The following is a 26,564-nucleotide window of genomic DNA, read 5'->3' on the forward strand; positions in this document are numbered from 1 at the left end:
ATCCAGCTATGAACTGGAGGTTGGCAACCCTACCCAGGTCCCACCTGGTGGCTGGCATCCCTAACTATCTTACCCTTGTCCCTGTTTTACCACTGATGTGATGGCACCCTTTGCTGGCAAATTTCTGGCCACTTGCTTGCACAGACCAGCTTTGGCACTTCACAAAAGGCGCAAGCTATACCATCGGGTTTGTCCCTTTAACTCGGTTGTTAGGTATTGTGCTTGCTATTTTCCCAAAGGACAGGGCTCTCTGCTGCCGTTCCCATAGCTGAGTCTCAGAGAGGAGAGAGAGAAAATCTTCTCTTCCTTGCTGAACAAGTAGCAAGTCCTTAGCTGACATGTTCTTTCTGTGCGGCTGCTGTGTGCCTAGCCTCAGATGGAGAAGCAGGTGAAAATGCTGGCATGAATTTGTCTGTGCAGAAGGGCTTGCCTCGTGTATCCTTTTCTAAAAAAAAATAAAAAAAAATCCTCCCAGTCTGTACCTCCTGACAGGCAATTTCTCTTCTCTGTCTCCCTCTCTTTTCTGTTTTCCCCTTTGCCAAGGAAAAAAGGAAAAGGCAGACGGAAATAGAAGGGAAGAGGCAGCAGCTCGAGGAGCAGATCCTTCAACTGCAGCATTTTAAGGTAAGGACGGATTGACCGGAGTCATCGGGTTATTAGGCATGCAGATCACAGCATGGGAAGCGAGGAGGAACCTGCTCCGACATGAAGCAGCCTTGCGCTGGCAGAGCCTGTCTCTCCCAGCTTGTCGTCCCCTCCCTGGGTCTGTTTTCGCTGTGTGGCACTCTGTTCCTGTACCTTGTTCCTGCAAAGGACAGGGCAGAACAGAGATCGTGAGGGGTACGGTCGCAAGCATGCGTTGCCAGAAATGCATTATTCATCACACGCCCAAGAAATGTGATGGTTGTGGATTTGGGTGTGTTTGCTGCATTGCTTAAATGGTTCCTTTCCGGCTACCCTGTTGCTTAGCCCTTTTTTGTCTCTTTTATTACCATCGTATTTAACCCGTACATTATTTGTTTCTCTCTCTGTGTGTGGGTGCATATATACATACATATACATGCGCACACGCACATTAAGGAGTTTAAATCTGTGCGTATACTGAATAGAAAGATGCATTCAGTGTTGTACACTAGATAGAGGAAGAATGTGTGTGGCTCTAAATATAACTTGGCATATTAAAACTTCATACAGGGCATGTATATGCAGGCATTGTATATGCTTATATATAGGTATGCACACATGCATCTTGTGTACCTGGATCTCACTCATCCAGATGTGCCTTGTATCGACTCCAGGGTGCTCATCTGTGCTTCAGACATGCTTCTGTTGAAAGACAATTCCAGAACCCTGATGTGGGGGTTTGATGGTGGGGTATTATTAAAAAAACTAGGGCAGTGCTCAGACTGGTCAGCTCTTGGATGAGGGATTTCCTGGGAGATCCTCAGAAGCTTCTCTGAGGAAGCGTGGGATAGAAGTGTAAGAAACAAATGGGTGTGTGTTTATGTGTACTTCTGCACCCAGGCTCAAACAAGCCTTATAGGGAATGTGTCCAAATATCTGCTAAAGTAACTGGAAGCTAAAGGCACCCAGCACTTCTTTCAAATAAATGGATACCTTTTGTTGTCCCCAAAGAGTAGTGTTCAGTTCTTTCAATGTATTTTTATGCTCTGTATATTGTGTCTGGGGAGAGAGAGGAACGAAGTGGTCAAGGGTCACCATGGGGCCCCCGACAATGATTCCTGTTGCCTCCTCCTCCTATTAAGGGATGATAGAACAGGCATGCTGCTGTTCTTCAGCAGCGTGTGTAGTGGTTAGAGCATTGGGCGAAGAGCTGGGAGACCCAGATTCAAATCCCCACATAGCCATGGGAGCTTTCTGCGTGACCATGGACCAGTCACTCTTGCTTAGCCTGGCCTGCCTCCCAAGGTTGTCATCGTGAAGATGAAATGGTAGAGGGGAGAACAGCGTTGCAAGCCATTTTGCTGTCCCCGTTGGGGAGTGAGGTATTAATAGCTAAATAAATATCCCCAGCAGCATCTTCCTCGGCTTTCCATTCCCCATGAATTTCATAACCCTCATTCCCCCCTCAGTAGCTTCAGTAAGGCGGAGGAAGGACAATCATCCAATGCTAGAGATTTCTTAAAATTGGAGTGTTGCTTTGTTTGCAGCATACACATGCAATTTTTTTAACCAGATTGACTGGTCTTTTTACCTGGCCTTTCCCAAATGTTCGAAGGAGGAAAGAAAATGCTAAAAAACTATAATTACCATAGCAATTGTTAAAGCGGCCTCCTTTTGCCCACCTTTCCTCTAAGCACTGGAAACTAACTGAAATAAAATTATACCGCTTCAGGAAGATGTTTTAACTCTGACTTTGGTGAGTCCCCGGGGAAAGGCATTCTGTAATTTGAGATTCAGACGCTCTCTGGAAACCTTTGTCATTTTTAATTTGTATTTATTGCGTAGGTTTGTAAGGCATCTTGTAGTTAGGCAGGGAGATTTCATTTCTAAGGGTGTGTTAGCCGAATTGCTCTTTAAATGGGGAAATTAGCGAGCAAGTGGCGAATTACAATATTTATTTTTATAGCGGTATCGCAACCTTTGTATACCAGAGCCGGTATTCTGTGACCTTTAGAATGACGACAGAGACAATGGAATCCAAATTAAAAGAGTTTATGTTTTCAAGCATTCAGTGGTGCAACACAAACATACAGAGAATCTAAGAAATCAAAAGGTAGTAGAGTAAGGACGGATGCCAATGTAGCAAGAGATCGTTGGTGGGGAAATACTACACCTTTTTCCAGTAGAGGAGTTGTCCCAAGTTCCAGTAGACAAAGACAGCAGAAAATAAAGAGAGGGTGAGGGCAAGGGGTTCCCATAGACTCGACCGGCGAGGCGGGAGGGAGCGTGGTCAGGCTGCGCAAAACCTTAACCAACAGAGTAGCGGCAAAGATGCCAGGGAAAGACCTAAGGTAACATTATGGCAGTGGGCTACCCCAGACATACTGTTTCTCTGGGGGCAGGGTGATAGGATTACCCCTCTGAGGTTCCCAGGTAACAAAAGGTGACAAAGGACTTAATGTCCGGTTACCGGGGTGTGGAGATTGGAATTTGGAAATCTATTCTAATTCCAGTGGCTTGTGCAACCTGGGAGGAACCGGGAGATCCTGACTGAAGGGCTTAACGATCCTAAAACAAAAGGCGCGATCATACTAATGTCCAGAGATCGCGATTTCACATAGCTGGAAGAACGAGTCATCGTTATCTTTATGTCTCTGAATGGCTTAGCTTAAGCAGTTCGATGTTGCAAGGGAGGGGAAATGCAGATGCAGGCTACGTGCTTGTGCGCTTTCTCTGACATGACTTCTGCTGGAACGGAGGTGACCAGGAACATGGCGTCTCTCAGGCTCCCTGGAGGTTGCTCTGGCCTCTGTCTCTCAGCTGCTGGCTGCTCGGAACACACAGGAGCGGTCTTGTTAGTTTCACTGGCATGCGTGCTAGCCTTCCCTGTAGCGTTTAGGGCAGGCGCGGCTGGAACAGGGCACACATGTAGACTGTTTGCGGGTGCCATAACCAGTCCGGGAGATTGGCACTCGTGGGCTTACAGATGTTTGGTAGAGGGTTAATTGTTTTGGCAGATCTGGATGTGTCTTGATTGTGTGGACCAGGGGTGTCAAACATAAGGCCCACAGGCTGGTTCCAGCCCCTTGAGAACTCTTATCTGGCCCGCAAGCCATCTGAGACCGACACCCCACCCCCTCACTCTCAATCTGGGCTGGCAAGACATGGCCCGTCATATCCGACCCTCATAACAATTGAGTTTGACACCCCTGGTATTGACTGTTAGGTTATTTTTATGTGTTTGCACCTTGCTGTTGCTTGCTTAGCCACTTTGAGTCTAAGGATACGAGTTGGGATAGAAATATTTTTAAATGAACAAATCAGTAAAAAAAAAGCTCAGTTTGTACCCAACGCTTTTTCAAGGCTGCTGCATGATGCCACTTTTCACAGCAAACACCACGCCCAAGCTATCCTGTGGCCAAGCCAGCACCACACGTACAGTTGTGTTCCTGTCATATATCCAATGCAGAATGTACACACCCTGAAAGTCCACGAGGGAGTGCACACAGAGATAAGGGGGAATTTTTGGCAAACGTTGGAAATCCAGATTTGCAGAAAAATACAAACAAGTGGGCGGAGGAATGTGAAGGGTTTTAAAGAACTGTTTAGAGATCTGTTTCTGCCCAGACACTTTAAAAAGGGAGATGTTATGACACAGAGTTCCAAGGTCTTGACTGTCATTTTGGAGTTGGCTAGCTACGTCGATAAATGTTGCTGGCTCATGTGTTGGCAGGCACGGAGCTGGGGGAAGGAGTGCCTGGGGCAGGGGGGAGGGGTGTGCTGAAGTCAGGCACTGGTGCAGAGACAAAAAGAAAGGGAGTGCAGTGGCCAGGCAGGCAGCAGGCACATCAGCCGGGCCACGGGCAGGCAGCTGCACCCGTGCCGCAGCATGGCGGTGTTCCTTCTGCCCATGCTCCCCATGCCCACACTGGCACCCACCTTCTCCTTTTACCAGGGGCAAATCCCAGACCCCCCCCAAAAAAAAATTATCCAGCCCTGTACAGTGGTAGCAGGTTGGGGGTGTGTGAAAAAGTGGAAGTTTTGAGTAGGAAGGAAAAAGAAAGCAGCGGTGGTGACAGGACAGATGGGGGAAGGGAGAAGGAGACAGGAACTAGGTGCTAAGGAGGAGACAACAGCAACAGCAGTGACAGGAGGCTTGTAGGAAGGAAGGAGGAAGCAGCTCAGGTGACAGGAGTATGGTGTGAGGGAAAGGCATTGATAGGGGACTGATGGAATTCCTAACACTGCCCCAACAAAGGCCAGGAGATTTGGTGCGTGGTTCCTGGGGAGGGTGGAGTTTGAGAAGGACGTGAAGTCATTTCTGGGTGGCAGTTTAGGAATGTCCTCTAATCTCCATGGGGATAATTCCTAGAGTATCCCTGTGTAGTCAGGTTTTTTCCCTCCTGCTCCTTAGTTTTTCCTGTGTAGGAGATTGAGTTGGGGAATTCCCCACTGACCCTAAGCAATTTAGAAGCCTAGGGGCTGAGCAAGAGAAGAGGGTAACACAGGCCAGCATGGGGATTGGATTTCTCCTCCCCCACTAGTTTCTCAGGGGTACCCTGCTTGTATCTCCTTTGTATTTTGTATTGTGTTGGCCACTTTTGTTTTTTAAACTAGACATAATAACACTGCGGGGCGAGTAATCGATTACTGGCTAAGCAAATACCATTGTCAGCACAGGTCTACCAATGACATATATTGACTCTTGTGTTATCAGGAGATAACATGATTGCATTTCTGTGGCTCAGCGTATAGACTCGCCATTTCACATGGGCAGCAGTGAGATCCAGAGAGAATGTTTGTGTTGGGTTTTCATGAGCCAGAACACAAGGACACATAAGATTGCGCTCTGAGGCTAGAAAGAGAGCTTGGCATTTCTAGTGCCTGTCTGTATTCTATATTGCAAATGGCTGTATCCGCACATCACTGGAGATTGTTCCATCATTATGTTGCAGCAATCACTCACACCTAGGCTTCCCTGTGTGGAAAAGAAAATCCAGGATGGCTGTGACGCAATATCCAATGATCTATGGATGCTGTCTCTCCTTTGTCCTCCTGTCTGGCTGAATGTGAGCACTTGTCCCGTGGTAATCCCACAAACAGCATCCAGAGACAGAGTCCAAAAGAGAGCTGGTTGGGCCTGAAGTGCCCTCCCCTTGTGGGGGTTGCGGTGGGAGCCGGGTTTGCTCTCGGGTTTGGACTGCTAGAGTGGGCAGCAAACCCCTTTGGGCAGGAGTGAACAGGGACTCCGTGGGGTGTTCAACCTTAGTTGGATATTGGGGAAGTCTGGATAGAGCATCAGCCAGGACATTTTGCTTCCCCGGCACATGTTTCAATACGAAACGGAACTGAGCAAAGAAGTCCGCCCAGCGAACTTGTTTCGCGGACAGTTTCCGGGGGCCCGTGAGCGCCTCCATGTTCTTGTGATCGCTCCACACTTCAAAAGGGACTTTAGACCCCTCCAGAAACTGTCTCCACACCGTAAGGGCATGGTGGATGGCAGCCGCTTCCTTTTCCCAGATTGGCCAGTTGAGCTGAGATTGCACTAACTTCTTAGAGAAGTAAGCGCATGGATGCAGAAGACCATCCATCCCCTGCTGTAAAAGTGCCCCCCCCATCACCACATCTGAGGCATCAACTGAACTATAAACATTTGATCAGGATCGGGATGCTTTAACACTGGTTCAGAGGTAAACAGTCGTTTGAGAGTATCAAAGGCGGTTTGGCCCTGGGGGGTCCAGTTGATTTTAGCTGAGGGCAAAGTGGTGGCGGTGCCCTTCCCCTTAGTCTTAAGGAGATCCGTGATGGGGAGTGCGATTTGAGTGAAGTTGGGGATGAACCCCCTGTAGAAGTTAGCGAACCCAAGAAATTGCTGAACCTGCTTACGGGTGGAGGGTGGGTCCCAATCGGTTACCGACTGCACCTTGTCAGGATCCATGGTAAGTCCGTGGTGCGAAATTATATAGCCCAGGAAGGTTAACTGTTTTTGGTGAAATTCACATTTAGACACCTTGGCATAGAACTGATTGTCTCTGAGGCGTTGCAATACTTCTCTCACCAAGGCAACGTATTCGTCCATAGTTTTAGAGTAAATAAGAATATCATCCAAATAAACCACCACGCCCCTATACAACAAGTCATGTAGGATTTCATTAATGAATTGCATGAAGACCCCCGGGGCCCCTTTTAGTCCAAAAGGCATCACTAAGAATTCATACATGCCAAAGCAACTGGAAAAGGCAGTGAGAGGCACATCGCTCTCTCGAATCCTGATTCTGTAGTAGGCTTCTACCAAGTCAAGTTTCGTAAAAATGCGCCCTTCCTTTAATTGTCCTAAGAGATGTGAGATCAGAGGGATGGGATAGGCATTGGATTGGATGACTGCATTGAGTTTTCGAAAGTTGATGCATAAGTGCAAGTCACCCGTCTTTTTGCACACAAAAAAGGCTGGGGCCGAAGAAGGGGCGGTAGATGGCCGTATGAAACCCCTCGCTAAATTCTTGTCCAAGAATTCACGTAACACGGTATGTTCGGTAGCGCTCATGGGGTAAATCTTACTTTGGGGCAGTTTTTCATTCCCCACCACTTCAATAGCACAGTCTGTCTGGCGGGGGGGGGGGGCAGTACATCACATCAAAAACGTCTGAAAAGTCTTGATATTCAACAGGTAGAGGAAAGGACGAGGGGGAGTCTGAGACTAAAGCCGAGGCCGACGGAGGTGTAACAGCTACCTCGAGACGGTGTTGATCGCAATTAGGATCGGAGAATGTTATCGTTCCAACCCCCTAGTCAATACAAGGGCTGTGCCCTTTGAGCCAGTTAATTCCCAATACCACGTCGTATCTGATATGGGCTATGGTGAAGTCGTTTTGTTCCCAGTGGTGGCTGACGCCCATTGCCAACCCGCGAGTGCGACGATCCACTGGACCCCCTTTAAAATTGCTGCCATCCATCTGGGCGAACTGGATGGGAGCAGGCAGGGGCACTGACTTGGCTTTGAGCGCCTTGAAAGTGGTTTCGTTGATCAGGGAGCGGGCACACCCAGAGTTTATGAGTGCTTTAACTTGTAACTGGGGGCCCCCTTTATGGCGTTGTAAGGCCGCTACATCCCGTGATTCCTTCAAGCACAAGTTGGGGTCTGGAGCGGTTGGGGCCAGAGTCTCCTCCGCCCGTGATCCCGCCATGGATCGGGGCGGATTGGGGCCGCTACCTGTTCTGGTTGTTCTTCGAACAAAATGTGAGCACCAAAATGTGAGCACTTGTCCCATGGTAATCCCACAAACAGCATCCAGAGACAAAGAGTCCAAAAGTGAGCTGATTTAATGGAAAACATACAGGTATGCAGAGCTTACAGGTACATTGGCACGAATGGCAACTGGGAGTACGGGGTAGGCCTATAAGGGAAAGTATTAGTCACAACAGGTCAAGGCGGCTCCCCTTCTACTGAGGAGCCGTTCCCACGGGAGATAGCACTGGAACAGAATTTAGCAGTTAGCAAGTCTGGCCTTGAGAGGCACCTGGTAGAATCGAAAATAAAACAGTCAGAGTCTGACAGGCTGCTTAGAGCTGTGGAAAGCAGGCCTGACATTGTTCCCAAGCAAGCTTCTAGCTTTCTATGAATTTTTAAACAGTGCTGTCCTAGGCAGAGATACACCCTTCTAAGCCCGCTGACTTCAAGACTGTGACTGTTTGGGATTGGTAGTCTGGGATCTCAGAGCAGCAACAGACAAAGGGATGTATATACATGCACATAGACAGTTATAGTCATGAATACTTTCACCCTTTTGATGGAAAGAAGGGATGGTTATTTCATTCAGTCAGATCTGCTGCCGATCTAATTTGCTTTAATTTGAATAGAGGGTTGCCAAATCACCTTACCAGCTGAGAACTGTTTTACAGGGCAGCTAAGGTGTTTCCCATGGTAGGCACACAGCATCATGGGGGGGGGGGGAGAGAACAACACATGCATCTCCAGACACCCAGCAGAAGCGCACCAGACCGCTGTTGCAAATCATGTCTCTCCTTCACACTTTGCCTGGTTACCATGGCAGTAATGAGACCCGCCGCTTAAAGTTATCCTCACATGCGTTCAGAACAAAAAAAATCCTTAGCCTGGATGATGCTGCGTAAAGGTTCAGCATGTCCACTCTTACTGAAATCTGATCCAAAGAGAGCAAAGGGTGGAGGGTGGTAACCAAGCCAGATACCCTCTGGATATTAATAGGCTAGGGCAGGGCATCTTTATCCATATATTGTTGGACACTGCACTATTGGACCACTATAGCAAGGTTCCCCAATGTGGTGCCTGTATGCACCATGGTGCCTGCCAGTACTTCCTTTGGTGCCTACCAAACTTTTCAGAAAGTGGGCAGGGTCATTGTAAGGCAGGGCTTCTTATCGGCTGCCCTCATTGAAATGGAAGGGTTTTCCACAGGATGATCAGGAGGATTGGCAAGCACATGGGCTTTCCCTAGTCAGTATGTTGTTCCATTCCCCCTTCAGGCTTTCCTTCTTCCCAGGAGGTGTGAGTTCACTTGGAGAAAATGGCCACTTTGTAAGGTAGACTCTATGGCATTATACCCAATTTAAATCCCTTCCCTCCCCAAACCCCGCCTTCCTGAGGCTCCGTCCTAAAAATCTCCAGGTATTTCCCAATCCTAAATTGGCAACCCTATGTGGCCACCATTTTGGGGTGGCAGTCTCCACCCCCACTCAAAATTCCAAAGGTGCCCATAGGCTCAAAAAGGTTGGGGACTGCTGCACTATATAGCGATCATTCACAAGTGGGATTTCCTATGTAGACAAGTCAATATATTTGCAAATGACCGGTAGCACCATATCCAGTGATATTTGGATATTTGGATGTGCAGTACAAGTCATGTTATAAGGCCGTGTTGGCGAACCTATGGCACACGTGCCAAGTCCGGCACGCCGAGCCCTCTCTGTGGGCACGCGGGGGGCGGTGGGGGCTTTGAAGGGAGCATGGAGCTGTTCAAAGCCCCCCCCCTTCCCTGGACTCCCCACTACCCGGCTTTGAAGGGCTCCGCGCTGCCTAGCCCTTCAAAGCCGCCCCCCCTTCCCTGGACTCCACGCCGGCCAGGCTTTGAAGAGCTCCACGCTGCCTAGCCCTTCAAAGCCCCCCCCCCTCCCTGCAGCCCCTTGCCGAGCTGGGAGGAAACCTCAGTATTCAGGTTAAATTGCCATGTTGGCACTTTGCGATAAATAAGTGGGTTTTGGGTTGCAGTTTGGGCACTCGGTCTCTAAAAGGTTCGCCATCACTGTTATAAGGGCTTGTGGGTCAAGCTGCTACTTTGGTGTGTAATCCCTTTCAGCTTGCTACTGTTCCCTGGCCTGCCTTCGCCTTGGTCTTGCTCAAACCTTCGTGCATCATTCTGAGTAGTCTGCTAAACAGAATAGTGGCAAACAGTTTTACTTTGGGCTCAGACATTGCCACTCTTCAACAGCCACACAACAAATCCCATCTCACCATTGGCCCCTGCTTTTTGCAGGAATCAGGTTTATCCCTGAGGCTCTGGTCTATTTTAATTAGATGCCAAATGATATTGACATTCAATAAATAAAGGTTACAATCAAGATGAACTGAGAAACTGATTGATTTATGTAGTTGGTTGGATTTTTAGCTTTCTCCAACCTAAAGACTTGGGATATGTAACAATGCTAAGGATAAATGTTCAATAAGATACTGTTAAAAGCACTGAAAACACAGTGGCATGTATCATACCACACCATTAAGCGATGTTTGAAGCCTTCCTCCAGCCTAAGGAGCCTTCCTCCAACTTAAGTGGCCCATCTCCAATGGAAAAAGCCACTAAATGGGAGGAAGTCTCCTTAGACTGGAAGAAGTTCATCCATACATGCCAATACCAGATTTTCTCCAAATGCATCTAAGAGGATAACTCATATCAGATGGAATGTTCCTTTCTTTGCAACTCTGAAAGATGCAACAGTCTTCTCATCATTTGAACATGGCAGTCCACCGTGGACAGGAACCTGATCACATTGAATAGGTGTAGTTGAGATTATGGGGTCTTGATTTTTTTAGTTAGATCTGGTAGTTTCAGCATGTGGGAAAATGGCTGTGGGGCATGGATAGACAAACAGAGAAGCAGATGCTTCAAGTAGCACCAACCGCAGAAGTTTACGGCATACAGTCATAGGGTTGCCAACTGTGGGTTCAGAAATGTTTGGAGATTTGTGGGTGGAGCCTTGAAGGGTGGTGTTTAGGGAGGGAGGGACCTTGGCAAAGTATAATGCCATGCAGTCAACCTTCCAAAGCAGCCATTTTATCAAGGAGAAGTGGAATAAATGTTTTAAATAAATAAATAAATAAATAAAGTCTTATGTTGTCTGGAGATCAGTTTTAATTCCAGGAGATCTCAAGCCCCCACCTGGAGGATGGCAACCGTACAAGGACAGAAGTAGAAAGGCCCCCTGCATCTGGCTATGTCATAAGATCAGGCAGACACTCTAGGATTCTGTTCCTCTTGGCACTTTTGACTGTCTCCTGGGCTCAGTAGGCTAGAATCAAACCAATATATATCTTACAATACTATGTTATCTCCCAGAGAGGACATTACATAATATTTTGTGATTAGACTGATGCACTCTTGCCAAGAAAGTATGTCTGCCACTGTTCTCCAAGACACTGCCAATCTGTAGAAGGTTATGGCCCCAAGATTAGAAAGAACAGAGTAGAGAGTAGTTGAGAGCCAGCAGGGTGTAGTAGAGAGCCAGCTGGAGAACTGGAGAACTGTGTTGGTTGTCTGTGTTGTGTAGTCTGGAGAACTGTGTTGGTTTCCCCACTCCTCCATATGCAGCCAGCTGGGTGACCTTGGAGCTCTCTTAGAGCTCTCTCAGCCCCACCTACCTCACAGGTTGTCTGTGGTGAGGAGCTGGTTTGATTCTCCTTAAATGGTTGAGGAAATGGGCATATAAAAACCAACTCTTCTTCTGTTGAGAAAAACTGCAGATGGGGGAACAGGGTTTCAGATAGATTCATTATTACCGCAGATCTAACAAATGATGTTTGGGCCTTCACAGAACTCTAGACTTCTGCCATGGCAAAAGGCTTAGGTATTCTGGCCTGAAAAGAACATTTGTAACAGTCTTTTTAAAAAATTTATTCAGAAAAACTTTTCCCACATCAACTTGTTGCCAGGAAACAGTAGGCAGCATGGGTTGTGGGGCATGTTCTGAGGCAGAGGTCCTCAGTGTTGGTGAGCCTGTGGGCACTTTTGGAATTTTGAGAACAGGGAGTGGGTCCCTCCATGAGGGGATGGCTGAGACCAGTCACAAAATGTTGGGAGGTTCCAAGCCTGGCATCCTGCTGCAATGAAGACAGCTGTTTCTGAATGGGTGCTTCCTGCAGACCCAAAGGTAATGCCTCCTGGGTTTTTCTGAAACGCCTCCTGCTCCAGTGAGGTAGACAAATGCCAAGATCTGCTGTTTGCTTTGTCAAGGAAGCAAATGGGCGGGAGGTTTGAGTGGAAACCGGCCCTTTGCAATGCAGCACTTCCAGATGTGAACCGGAAGTGACCTGTCCCTGCCTTCACAGATATCCCGGCGACCCTCAGCTGGTCAGTGGGCAGCCAGGTGGATTGGCGGGGGTTTGCATGTTGAGGATCAGAGTTTTAAGTAGGATTGCCAGGTTCCTCTTTGCCACCGGTGGGAGGTTTTTGGGGCGGAGCTTGAAGAGGGCAGGGTTTGGGGAGGGAGGGACTTTAATGCCATAGAGTTCAATTGCCAAAGCGGCCATTTTCTCCAGGTGAACTGATCTCTATCAGCTGGAGATCAGTTGTAATAGTGGGAGATCTCCAGCTAGTACCTGGAGGTTGGCAACCCTAGTTTTAAGGCTTCCCCCCAGAGGAGTATGGTTGACAACCTCCAGGTGGGGCCTGGAGATGTCTCCAGATTGCAGAGATCAGTTCCCCTGGAGAAAATGGTTGCATTTGCAGGTCAGACACTCTGGAATTATACCCTGCTGAGGTCCCTCCTTTCTCCAAATCCCCAGGCTCTATTTCTTGAGCTCCAGGAATATCCCAACCCATAGTTGGCAATCCTACAGAGGAAGCTATAAAACAACACCCACATATCTGCCCCTGGCTACTCCCTCAGTCCCCTGCAAGTACTGCCTCTCACCTCTGCTGCCACAGGGGCTCCTGTCTCCCCCACCCCACACACACCCATGCACTATTTTCAAGCCTCCTCCTGTGGAAGCCTGTCTGGATCTCAACCCAGCTGGGGCACCGTCAGGTATGCTTTTGGAATTGGGCCCCTGTGGTGTTTTTGAAAGAAGACTAGCCCAGCCATAAAATGGCAGTGGTGACTCAGAAGGTCGGACCAGAACCAACGGGTTGAAATTAAATCAAAAGAGTTTCCGTCTAGACATTAGGAAGAATTTTCTAACAGTTAGAGCGGTTCCTCAGTGGAACAGACTTCCTCGGGAGGTGGTAAGCTCTCCTTCCATGGAGGTTTTTAAGCAGAAGCTAGATGGCCATCTCTCAACAATGCTGATTCCCTAACCCTTAGGCAGATGGTGAGAGGGAGGGCATCTTGGCCATCTTCTGGGCATGGAGTAGGGGGTCACTGGGGGTGTGGGGGGGAGGTAGTTGTGAATTTCCTGCATTGTGTAGGGGGTTGGACTAGATGACCCTGTTGGTCCCTTCCAGCTCTATGATTCTATGACCCATCATGTCTAGTTGAGCCTGTAGTTCAGGTCAAATACTGGCCAGGGTAGTTGGGCTTCACCCTTGTCCTACACGTGACCTGAAGGCACAACTAGAATTCCAGTGCTCTCAGTGGCTGCACTCTACAGGGAAAGACAGTTAGTGGCGGGCAAGCTTTCTTCTAGGAATGCTTGTCTGCCATGATTATCTTACTGAAAAATCTTTTCCAGACACTTTTGAGGAACCAAAGGATTCCCTGGAACACAGTTTGAAAACAACTGGTGCATGCAGTGCTTGATATTTGGGGGTTGGGGGATGTTTGTGAATAATCAATACATGAATCCCTAAAAGGGATCTGCAGCATGAGCTTGTTATGGGACAACCTGTTGTACCGACTTTCAAAAAGCCGATTCCTCTTTCTGAGTGTTTGTATAAAATGTATAGCTGCGTTGTAATTGACTCAGTGTGGCAAGCTCTGCTTTCGAGGGTCCTGCGGCTATAATAGCTGGGTTGAATTAGGAATGTTTATCCTTACGTTGTAGTTGTATTTCAGCAAGTTAATTTTATTCTGGGATGCTAGGATTTATTTGATTGAGGGCTTTGAATGTTTGGGGATTCGGGATAAATCATGCAAACTACTCAGCAGTGGTATGTGGATTGTGTAGGGGGTGGGTGGGGATAAGGAATAACAACCAAATGTCTGTGTGCTGGATTGCCTGCTGATCTGAAATAACTCCCATCCGTCTTTGGCTGAATTCATCACAACTGCTTGTTTTGTTTGTTTGATTCACTTTGCCTCACTACCTGCGAAAGTTTCGTAGAAATGGGACAGCAGCTAGCAGACCTACAATGTTTGAAAATGTACATGATTGGTTCGGCCAAAGTTTAAAATTTTGCTAGAAGCACTATTAAGGGAAAACGTTAAAATGCAATGGGTTTCCCGAAGCGCCTTCAAGGACCCTGAAACATTTGCCAAAAACTTTGCAGCATTGTGGTACTGATAAACGTGAGGCTCAGGCTAACAGGTTTGCCTGTTACCAGCTATTTTTGCTAACATGAGATTCCTGCATGGTGTAATTGCGGGTTCGAGTAGGATGTAGGGTTGCCAGCTTCCTGGAGACCAAAATGGCTTATCTTTTAATAGACACTAAATCTGATGTTTTTTTTCACACATTTATGGTGGAAAGTGCCATCAAGTCACAACGGACTTATGGCAACCCCATATGGTTTTCAAGGCAAGAGACATTCCGAGGTAGATTGCCATTTAGGGTTGCCAACCTCCAGGTACTAGCTGGAGATCTCCTGCTATTACAACTGATCTCCAGCAGATAGAGATCAGCTCTCCTGGAGAAAATGGCCGCTTTGGCAATTGGACTCTATGGCATTAATGTCCCTCCCTTCCCCAAACCCCGCCCTCCTCAGGCTCTGCTCCAAAAACTTTCAGGTGGTGGCGAAGAGGAACCTGGCAACCCTATTGCCATTGCCTGCCTTAGCTTCCTACATCTGACAAGATCTGGGTAGCATGGGCCATCCAGGTCAGTGCCTTTTCACACAGTAAGCCTTTATTGAAAGCATGGGACATTTTTCGCCAGGTCTGTTGGCAATCATAGTAGGGTGTTGTGGCTGTTCCTATTGCCACAGCTTCAAAAGGCCAAACAAGGTCCCACAGATGGGAAGCATAAGATATCTGAGGAGAGCTCTTAAGGGATATTTCAATACAAAATTTAAAAATAAAAGGAAAGTAGGAGCCCAGTGTTACAAAACAGGAATGGGATAGGTGAATGCATGTTGATAATTGATTCCCATTCTGTTGTTGTGGACTTGTCAGTTGGCAGCACTGTTTGAGAAAAGAAGAACAGCTTGCTGTTGTTCAGCCACAGATATACCATAGAGTTAGTCCTCCCTATGTTGGGCAGAGTGGCTTGTTTTCTGTAGGCACAGGGATGCCATCAGGGCTAGACTTTGGGACAGAAGCTCAGGGCTCACCAGGAGCAATCTACACATAACCCCACTGAATGTTGATTAGGGTTGCCAACCTCCAGGTACTAGCAGGAGTTCTCCTGCTATTACAACTGATCTCCAGCTGATAGAGATCAGTTCACCTGGAGAAAATGGCCACTTTGGCAATTGGAATCTATGGCATTGAAGTCCTTCCCCTCCCCAAACCCCGCCTTCCTCAGGCTCCGCATCAAAAACCTCCCACAGGTGGCAAAGAGAGACCTGGCAACCCTAGGGTTGATCATCAGGTTGTCTTAAGGGTATGAATGCACAGTGAAAGTGTCCACATGAACATTTCCGCCTCATGAATAGTAGAGTTGCCAGCTCAGGGTTGGGAAATACCTGGAAATTTTAGGGATGGAGCCTGAGGAGGAAGGGAGGGACTTCAGTGGGGTAAAATGCCATAGAGTCCACCTTCTAAAGCAACCATTCTCTCCAGGTGAACTGATCTCTGTCACCTGGAGATCATTTGTAACAGTGGGAGATCTCCAGTCACCACCTGGAGGTTGGCAATCTTAAACCCCCCACTTGTCAGGCATGCTATTTGCCAGGTGTCCTTGTACATGTATGAGAAGCAAGGGGCATCCAAATGTGCTGCAAAACTTTTTTGCATTCCCTACATGAATACACAACAGTTCAGAATAGCTCTGTGTTTGCACTGTCTTTTTGTTCCAGATATTCATGGCCATTCCTACCATGACTGGTGTGAAAGAGAAGGAAGTGCAAAAGGAGGCTATATAATCAGAGTTTTCTCTCCCTTCCTCTTTGGGCTTCCCAGCCAATTTGGAGGCTCTGGCCAAGGATTCCCGACTGGAAATCTGGCAGCAGCATATAGGTTTGCTTAGAGCTAGTTCTGGATTGTCAGAACAGAAATGTTGTCACCCCGTCTCGAGCGTGTCTGCAAGGCCCTTCCAGAGCCAAAATGATTAAGTTTTCTTCAGCTGTTTACATTTTAATAAACTGTTTTTCTGAAGTGCTCTCCTCCTTAAGAAATGAAATCATGGTACCAAGAGTGAAAGGCCTTTTATGCTTGGCTGTTTCCCTCGCCGTCACCCCTCCAACGACTTCGGGTCTTCGTGTTGATTATGCATGCCGTTTTTGACTGTCAGAGGTCACCTCGCTCCCCCTGCCATTCCCCGTGTTTTGCCTGCATTTTTTCAAAGACCTGTTTTATCTCGAATTTGAAAACGCGGGGAAACGCGGGGGGAAAGCCAGGCAATCTCTGACTGTCGAAAACGGCAAGCATAATCAACACAAAGACCCGAAGTCGTCAGAGGGGAGACCGCGAGGGAAACAGCCAAGCATAAAAAGGCCAAAGACACAGACTGCTGGAAGAACTTTAAAAAAAAAAAAAGGAATAACCTGCAATTGTAGGTGATCTTCCACTAGGATTCACACCTGTAAAAAAAAAAAAAATCAAACTGTTTATTAAAGCTGTAACATGAGGCTCCTGTGGTATTTTTGTCTTCAAAATGAAGCCATGGTGCTGTGAATATTGCACATACTACTGGAGTTATAAAAATGGCTGTGGCAAGCAGGGACTTTTTAGTGTCCACTCGCTTCTTGTTGGGCACCTGCTCAGGGAAGCCCACCAGGTTTTGTCAAGAGATGAATTTTAAAAATGGATTGGTTTTGTCAGATCTCCTGTGGATGATTGGGATGCCGCTTTTAATGTTTTACAGTTTTAGCTTTCTTTTGCTGTTGACTGCTTTGTGGTTTTTAAGTTGAAACTGTGATAATGGTTTTAAATTCTTGTGCTATAACTAGGGTTGCCAACCTCCAGGTACTAGCTGGAGATCTCCTGCTATTACTACTGATCTCCAGCCAAAAGAGATCAGTTCAGCAGGAGAAAATGGCCACTATGGCAATTGGACTCTGTGGCATTGAAGTTCCTCCCCTTCCCAAACGCTGCCCTCTTCAGGCTCCACCCCCGAAACCTCCCGCCAGTGGCGAAGAGGGACCTGGCAACCCTAGCTACAACTATTGGAGCCAACTTGAGCAACTGTTGGATCTGAAATGTGGGCTCTAAATAAGGTTTTTATCATTTTCTTCTTTTCAGTCATTCATTTCTTGTGTTCGAGGGAACTTGCAAACTAACAGGGAATTATTGTCAAAGGTTTTCACGGTCAGAGTTCATAGGTTCTTGTAGGCTGTGTGAGTGTGGTCTTGGTATTTTCTTTCAGGGAAGCCCACCAAGATTTGGTGAACTGATCTCGTTTGGCTGGAGATCAGTAGTAATAGCAGGAGATCTCCAGCTAGTACCTGGAGGTTGGCAACCCTAGTTATAGCACAAGAAAGAAAATACCAAGACCACGGTCACACAGCCTGGATAACCTACAAGAACCTAACAGGGAATTGTGAGGAGATAGTGATGAATTTGAGGATGTTGGATAGTCTGGATTAAATGATAGTGAAGCCAAACCCACAGGGGCTAAGGAGAACAGGTGGTATGGTGAGTGTGTGTGTCCCATAACAACTCTTGTGGTATGTTTGCATGTTATGAAGACATGAAGGGGGGAAAGCAGAATCCTTCTCCCTAATGAGCTAGGTTATTTATCTAGTGCTTTAATCGGTGCCTCTGATTTCAGTGGCACATCACCGCTCTGTAGCTGTTTATTACAGAGAACTCTAGTTTGCATCAGTGATTCATCACCGATGCTTCCTGCCACTAGCTATGGTACAGAGCCTGGAATAAACGAGTAGCAGGCGAAATGCACATCCCAAAATAGCTTGAAGTGTTCAGCAGTTGCCTCCTCCCGCTGACCTAAAATATGCATTCAAAAGAAGGCGAATGGCCCAGATTTGTATTTTTAAACAATGAATATAATTAGCAAAAAAAATTAACCACTTCTTATCCTCAAAATTAGAAAAGCTACAAATGGAAAAGCTACAAAGCTCGTAAGGAATGGCGGGGGCATCTCATTTCCCCCTCCCCCTCTGTTTCCTCTTTCCATTTCCTGAACGTCCCCATAGGTTCTCCTCTTTTTCCTCTTCCTTCTTGTCTTCCCACCCACCAGCCAGCCTACCTTTACTTGTCATGCTTTCTTTAACTTCCCCTCCTTTCTTCCCCGGCAACCTCTTCCCAGGAAAACTTTGGCTGAGTTGTGTGGTTCCAGCTGCCAGTCCTGGTTAAGTGCTGGGGGACCTGCAAGGATTTGCAAGGAAAACCTCAGTTTCCTCTGTATCACTGTCCCCACTATTTCCTCTTTTTATCCTCCTGGCAGCCCCCATAGCCTCATCTTTCCCTGCTGCTTTCTCTGCTTCCCACCCACCCACCAACCTACGTTTTATCTTTTCCCCCATCTTCAGCTATTTTTATTATTTATTTACTTCATTTATACCCTGCCTTTCTCCCTAGTGGGGACCAAAAGCAGCTTACATCATTCTTCCGTCTTCCATTTTATTGTCACAACATAGGCTGAGAATGTGTGACTTGCCCAAGGTCACCCAGTGAGTTTCCATTAGGGTTGCCAACCTCTCGGTGGTAGCTGGAGATCTCCTGGGATTACAACTGATCTCCAGGCGACAGAGATCCATTCACCTGGAGAAAACGGCCGCTTTGGAAGGCTGGCTCTCTGGCATTATGCCCCATTGAAACCTCTCCCATTCCCAAACCCCACCTTCCTCAGGCTCCACTAGGATTGCCAACTGCCAGGTAGTAGCAGGAGATCTGCTAATTCAACTGATCTCCAGCCAATAGAGATTAGATCACCTGGAGAAAAATGGCCGCTTTGGCAATTGAACTCTATGGCATTGAAGTCCCTCCCCTCCCCAAACCCCGCCCTCTTCAGGCTCTGCCCCCAAAATCTCCTGCCGGTTGAGAAGAGAGACCTGGCAACCCTAGGCTCCACCCTCAAAATCTCCAGGTATTTCTCAACCCAGAGCTGGCAACCCTAGTTTCCATGGCAGTGTGGGGAATCAAAAAACGGGTCTTCCAGATCCTAGTCCACCGTTCTAATCACTAGCCTACACTGGCTTTCATGGTGTGGCTCAACAATAGCAAGCAGCCAGGTTTGGGTGAGTCATGCAAGTCACATGGTAGCAAGTTGTCCAGTGGTTGCTACCAGGCTTGGCCCTGATGAGTTCTCTCCGAAAGGCCAAAACAGAGCTGGAAAGAACCTTGCACCTTCCCCTTGCCTTTTATAGACAGAAACGAAGGCTTGAAGGCTGGCAATACTATTATAGGTGCCTAACAATCCTCAAAATGGCAACTGGGAGAGTATTCATTTCTTAAAGCTACAGGCACTACTTTTATTATTGGTGGGTTAATCCCCATTAATTACTTATTTGATTAATTAGATTTCACATTTTCCTGCAAACCTTGGGCTTTTTTCAGGTTTGCAGAAAGATCACTGTTCATGGTCCCAGTCTCCATACTATAGTATCCACAGTTAGGGCCATGTTGAGAATTAAATTGACGTCTCTGTTCAAAGTTGTGGGTTATTAGTGTATAGTCCATTTTAACCTTGCCTGAATCTCTGAGCATAATAAAGCCCAAGCAAAACTCAGAGTAATGAGCAAGTGGGTTTGATCTGCCATGGCTAAATCCCTATAAGAGGGAGACAGAAAATACTAGCTATAGTGTTATATTCACTTTTAAACTGTGCATTGTATAACATGGCTTTGGTCTTTTATGCATGGCTGTTTCACTCGCCGTCACCCCTCCAATAACTTTGGGTCTTTGTTTAGATTATGCATGCCGTTTCCGACCATCAGAGATCGCCTCTCTCTCCCCCTGCATTTCCCTGTGTTTTGCCTGTGTTTTCAAATCCAAGATAAAACGGGGTGAGATTAGATCTGGAAAAAATTAAATAAATATGGGGTTTGATTGAACGCTAAAATGCTACAAATAATGTCTTGGAATGTTAATGGTCTGAATTCTCCTAATAAGAGGAAGAAAATATTTTATCACCTACAAAAATCAAAAGCTAATGTTTTTTTGTTTACAGGAAACTCGTATTTTAACAAAGGATGTTATAAGGTTGGAGCAAACAAAATTGGGTAAATTATTTACATCATGTAATGACAAGAAAAAAATAAATGGTATAGCTATGTATATCCCTTTAACATTAGAACCTAAGATAAGGTTTAACCTAATAACCTAAGATAACCTAAAATAATCAAGATAAGGATGGGAGGATCCTGTTGGTAGAAATTGTGAGTGGTTTCCAAAAAATTGTGTTAGTTGGTATCTATGCACCTAATATTAATCAAAAAATGTTTTATAATAATTTGATATTGATACTAGCTGAATATGCTAAAGAAAAAATGATTTGGATGGGAGATTTTAATGGAGTGATGGATCCAAGGCTAGATAGGTCAACAAAGAAGAAAAAGGGTAAATCATGGTGTGGCTCAACAGTAGCAAGCAGCCAGGTTTGGGTGAGTCATGCAAGTCACATGGTAGCAAGTTGTCCAGTGGTTGCTACCAGGCTTGACCCTGATGAGTTCCGAAAGGCCAAAATGCTTTTTTTATTTCAAAATCTACCAATCATAAAAGGGGTTAAAATATTTAAAATTTGGAAAAGAGATATTGTAAATTTCCTGTGGGGAAAGGAAAGACACAGAATAGCATATAATAATTTAATTGAATTAAAGGAAACAGGAGGTTTAGGATTACCTGATTTAAGAATGTATTATGAGGCATCCTGTTTCGTTTGGTTAAAAACCTGGATTTTGTTAGAGAATATTAAATTATTAGAATTGGAAGGTTTTAACTTACATTTTGGATGGCATGCATATTTATGGTATGATAAGAAGAAAGTAAATAAAGATTTTAATATTCATATTATTAGAATTGGGTTATTTCAAATTTGGAAAAAATATAGAAAGATTTTGGAAAATAAGACCCCGGGATGGATTAATCCAGTGGAAGCGTATATGAAGAGAGGGATACATTTAAATTTAGAAATGGGGGTTTATAGAGAAATTATTGAATGTAAAGAAGGGAAATGGGTTTTAAGGAGTAGAGAAGAACTTAATATTAAGGATTGGTTTTTGCATTATAAACTGATAGATATATTTAATAAGGATAATCAGCTTGGATTTAATAAAAATAAATCCAAACTGGAAAAAAATATTACTAAAGGGAAATAAAGGATTGATAGGAAGAATATATAAATTATTAATTGAAACTAATTTAGAACAAGAAAGAATTAAACCAGTAATGGTGAAGTGGATGAAGGAGTTAGGATTTAATATTGATTTGGAAACATGGGAAAATTTATGGAAGAGAGAATTTAAATTTACAATAACTAATGAAATCAGAGAAATTTTATACAAAATGTTCTATAGATGGTATATAACACCTGTGTTGATATCTAAAATGAAAAAAGGAGATATGGATTTATGCTGGAAATGTGGAACAGAAAGAGGCACTTTTATGCATGCATGGTGGGTATGTAAAAAAATTAAGAATTTTTTGGGGAAAGTTATTAGGGAAACTAATAATTTGATTAACGGTAGAGTAAAAAGAAAACCTGCATTTTGTTTCTTAGGAATCCCACAAAACAATAAGTGTAACAATGATAGGGTTATTTGTCAATATAGTTTTGCTGCTGCAAGAATTGTGATAGCTAAAGTTTGGAAGCAAGTGAATAAACCTTCAATTTGTGACTGGAGAGAGAAATTATGGATGTATCTGAGGATGGCCAAACTAACCGAATTCCTACACGGAAAGGATATGGAAGAATTTAAAAAAACATGGGCAAAGGCCATCACATATTGGGATAAACTGGCAAAAATGGATTTTACTACTTTAATTAGTGAGTTATAGAAACTAGTTTTAAGATTTTTATATTTTATTGTTGATAGATACTATTGAAACTGTTAAGACACTTCTTCAGAAGTCGGGTGATGGGTCACATTTTTACGGTGGGTGGAGGGCTGAAGGGGTATCTTTTTGGTCTTAAAAACTTGGTAATTATGAATGTATTAATAAGTATTAAATACTCTTTTGTATTGTCTTTTGTTATATTTTTGTATTACTTATAATTGTATTTGTTTGTATGTTTTTTTGTTTTTGTTTTATGTTTTATGTTATAAAAATTAATAAAAATTTATATTAAAAAAATCCAAGATAAAACAGGTCCCTCAAAACGCAGGCAAAATGTGGGGAAACACAGGGAGAGAGTGAGGCAACCTCTGCCAGTCTGAAACGGCATGCATAATCCAAACAAACACCCGAAGTCGTCAGAGGGGTGACGGTGAGTGAAACAGCCATGCATAAAAGACCTTTGTCTTAATGGCAGGTGGCAATAAATATGTGTGTGTTTAGTGAATGAATGAATTAAGCTAGCTTAAAAAGCTATCAGAGTAATCATACTACATCTATGTGCTAAAAACAGGCCAGGATGAATAGGGCAAGCCTTGTAGGTAATCAGTTCTGTTATTCCTTAAGCTATTTTATGATTTCCATACCTGACGAAGCTCACATTTTGGGGCTGTGATGCAGCTAAACTTGTACACCTGAGCCCATGCAGAACTTTACTTCTGAGTACCTAAGAGCTCAAAACACTGGGCATTTTCTTTTGCATGATAGCCATGGAGATGAACAGAGTTTGCATAAGATATTGCCAGTTTTGAATTTAAATTTAGCTGAGTTTAGGGCCGGGGGGGCATTGCTACTTGGGCATTATTGATAGTTATTCATTCTTATGACTGTTTTTCCATGTGGCAGATTTGGAATATAGGAGGAATAAAAGGAAATTATCCAAAGTTGTTTTTCTTTTCTCTTTTACTGAAGGCTGGTTTTATTTTTAGAACTTGGCTGAGACAGAAACTGAAAAAAAAATTCTTCGTTGGAAAGAGCTGCAATTAAAAAAAAAAAACCTGGAAAATTAGCTAGAAAGTTTGGAATGAATCAGGTCACTTTCTATAAATAATACCAGTCTTCTAAAGCTCCTTTAGATCTTTTCCTCTTATTTTTGCTATGGATTGGTGCAGCTCTCTTGTTCCTAAATGCCAAGCTGAGGTACCAAAAAGATTAATGTTACCTTTCCCATGGTGACATCTTGAGTTCATCACATGAGGGCACTTTTAAAACTGCAAGTACCATAGAAGACTTACTGGGTGAGATTTCCCTATGAAATATTCCCTGGGGCAGGGAAACTGCAGGGAAACCTGCCATGTGGAAGTCCAAGCATAACTACATCCTTCTAAGGCCATTGACTTCAATGAATTTTAAAAGTTATAAGTTTGCTTAGGATTGTATTACTAATAGATTTTCCTTTAAGAGCAAGTTGTTCTCAAACTTTCTGGATCTTACAGTCCATTTCTGAAGGAAATGGTCATAGGAGGCAGTGTGACCCCTACGCCGGCATCCATGCCACTTGCCCTGTGCAAACTGACATAGACGGCAGCAGGGGGCACTTCCACCGCCGCCCCCCGGACCACGGCGGCAGTGTGGCCCTTAACAGCCTCCTGCTGATGTCCTCCCGGTGCGTTGGTTCATAAATCCTGTTCAGGCTGCATTGTTGCATTGGTAAGAGTAGAGATGATAACAAGCTTACTAGTTTGCTGTCCTGGTCAATATAGGGTGCCAAGTGGGTGGTATTGGTGGGCAATCCACCCAGGTGCTTTGGAGTCGCAGCTGCGTGCACGCAATGACTGCACTTCCGGTTTTACTTCCAGAAGCGCCGCATTGCTGGGGCTGCTTTTGCACCCCCAAAATGTGAGGGATTGAGCTTTAACTTGGCCATGGCGATGGGGCGCTTCCGGAAGTAAAACCAGAAGTGTTGTCATCGCGTGCGCATGCCTGTGCACACACGCAGCCACTTCACCCCCGCCCCCTAAAACCTCCCGCCATTTGGGAGGGGGGAGCTGGTAACCCTAGGTCAGTATGAATATAACCTTGTTTTGATATTCCCCCAGGTAGGAAAAGATGGGTTGCAAACATCGTTTGTATATGTTTGTTAAAACACTTTCCTTATAAAATGGAATATTGAAGCAAAAACGATGTAATCATACAGGCCTGAGGTCATATTAGAATGGTTTTTCAAGGTGTGTGGTTACAGGTGGGCTGTCTTTCCTTGACAGAAGTACTGCTGGTGCAGAGATACTGCAGTTTCAGCCATCTTTATATGTACATTATATCACGTAGCACGATTGATGTCTTGGGGAGTATCCAAAAGGTGCCTATGTTGCAGTTTCCACAGTAGTGGATACGTTGTCTGGAGAATCATGTTCCTCTGGAAATTGATCAGGATATTTTCACATTAGGTAAAGCTGTTTTTGTTAGGTAAGACCTGCCTATGACCTGAACAGCCCAGGTTAGCCTGATCTTGTCAGATTGCAGAAGCTAAGTATGGTCAGCCCTGGTTAGTACTTGGATTGGAGACCACCAAGGAAGTCTAGGGTTACTGTGCAGAGGCATGCAATGGCAGATCACTTCTGAATGTCTCTTGCCTTGAAAGCCCTATGGGGGTTGCCGTAAGTGAGCTGCAACTTGACGGCTCTTTACACACAGGTCATTTATGATATCATCTAGCTCATGTTAATAAATGTGCAAAATTGATGTGGATTCAAAGAAGCTTCACTTACCACTAACAGTGGCCTTTTATGCAGGGACGTTTCCCCGTAGTCACCCCCGCCAACTGCTTCAGGGCTTCCTTTTGTTTATGCATGCCTTTTCCGCCTGTCAGAGGTCGCCTCGCTCTCTGCCCGTCAGAGGTCGCCTCACGTGTTTTGTCTGCATTTTCCAGATTCTGGCTAAAACAGCATCCAGAAAACATGAGCAAGACAGGTGGGGAGAGCGAGGCGACCTCTGACTGTTGGAAAAGGCATGCATGATCAAAAGGAAACTCCGAAGCAGTCGGTAGGGGTGACTGTGGAAAAACGTCTTTGCATAATAGGTCCGTGACACTGTTTTAAGCCCATTGAAGTAAATTATTTGATGGCCAATTGTCATTGGCCTAGGACCGTGTTGGCGAACCTATGGTACGCGTGCCATTTCCGGCACGCGTAGCCCTCTCTGCCGGCACGCAGCTCTCTCCCTCTCTCTCAGTTGAGCTGCGGCCGGCACGAGAGAGGAGCACAGCGAGGGACCTCCCCACAAATGGCTGGGAGACAGGAGGACGAGCGAGGGGGAGTCGAAGACATGCACCGCCAGCTTCTGAGTGGCCCGCCGGCCAGCTGGGCATTGGACGAGCGCTGGCGGGGCGGAAGGGGAAAGGGTCGGCCGCAGCTCAGCTGTTTGTCGGCGCCGCTTGCCTCTCCAGCTCTGCCCCCGCCCGCCCTCACTCTGCTGCTGTTCCCCACCGCGCCTCCAGGGCCACGCTGGGTGAGGGGCCCACACACAGCCAGGCCCAGGGGTAGCTCGGGTTATACTCTGGCAGGGCCGCCAGCGGGATCGCCTCTGTCGGGGCGGCGCTGCCGTCGGGGGCCGCGGGGCTGGGCGGCGAGGGGCAGAAGGCCGGGGCCCCCGGGAGCAGCACTGGCGGTACCGTGGACGGGGTGGGCGGGGCGCTCCTCCGCTTGTGGCAGCCGGAGCCTTTCTGCATGGCGGCTGCACTGCGCTCCCTTCGGAGGGGGCGTCCTCTCCGACGCCTCCCTCCGCAGGCCGGGCCAGGCGCTGTGGAGGCGCCGCCAGCGGGCCAAGGAGCACGCCAGGCCCCAGGCTGCCAGCTCGCCCTGCAGTGGCATGGGGAGGGGCGGGCCCGTCGGCTGGACTGGAGCGAGGGCGGGGGTGTTGCCCCAGGGTCTGCACCATTGGCCGCTTGCCTTGCCTGGCCCCCTGGCCCTTGCGCTCGGCCCGCGCTCGGCTGAGGTTCGGGCCCTTTCCAGGGCTGGGAAAGCGGCTGGGGGTCTCGGGCGGGCAAGTGGCGGCCGCCGCTCTGCAGGAGGGAGGCCTTTGCCACGCCTTCCTGGCGCTCTGGCCACAGAGCCCAGACAGACTGGGAAGCCGGCGCCGGCCCTGCACTGCAAGGCAAAGCAAGGTCAGGGGGAAGGAGGGAGGGAGACCCCCCCATGAGCAGCAAGCTCGCAGCTGCCGCCACCCCCCCACACCACAGGGTGCTGAGGCTGCTGCCTGCCGGGGCCCAATCCTGCTGTGGTTCTCCCGCCCAGGAGAGGCGCAATGCCCAGCCGCTGGGGCATATCGTCTGTGCCGCCGCGGGATGTTCATCTTTGATGGGCGGGGAGGGGGTAATCCTTCCCACCCACGGCTCTGAAAACATCAAACAGCTGGGCGCGGCTGCGTGTCCAGGAGGGGAGGGGCCGTGGCTCAGCGGTAGAGCATCTACTTGGCATGCAGAAGGC

The 26,564-nt window shown here is 46.6% G+C and overlaps 1 protein-coding gene across 4 annotated transcripts in view; it reads left to right on the plus strand.

Annotated features, from left to right (window-relative positions):
- PALM2AKAP2 (PALM2 and AKAP2 fusion) overlaps positions 1 to 26,564 on the plus strand; it is a 356,481-nt gene that overhangs the window by 66,359 nt on the left and 263,558 nt on the right. For all 4 annotated transcript variants that reach the window (XM_056848165.1, XM_056848160.1, XM_056848159.1 and 1 more), the window contains exon 2: positions 544 to 624. In XM_056848165.1, coding sequence (XP_056704143.1) covers positions 544 to 624 — 81 coding nt within the window. The remainder of the gene's footprint in view (positions 1 to 543; positions 625 to 26,564) is intronic.

This window comes from Euleptes europaea, chromosome 4 (assembly GCF_029931775.1).
Source record: "Euleptes europaea isolate rEulEur1 chromosome 4, rEulEur1.hap1, whole genome shotgun sequence".
In the NCBI taxonomy this organism is placed as follows: Eukaryota; Metazoa; Chordata; class Lepidosauria; order Squamata; family Sphaerodactylidae; genus Euleptes; species Euleptes europaea.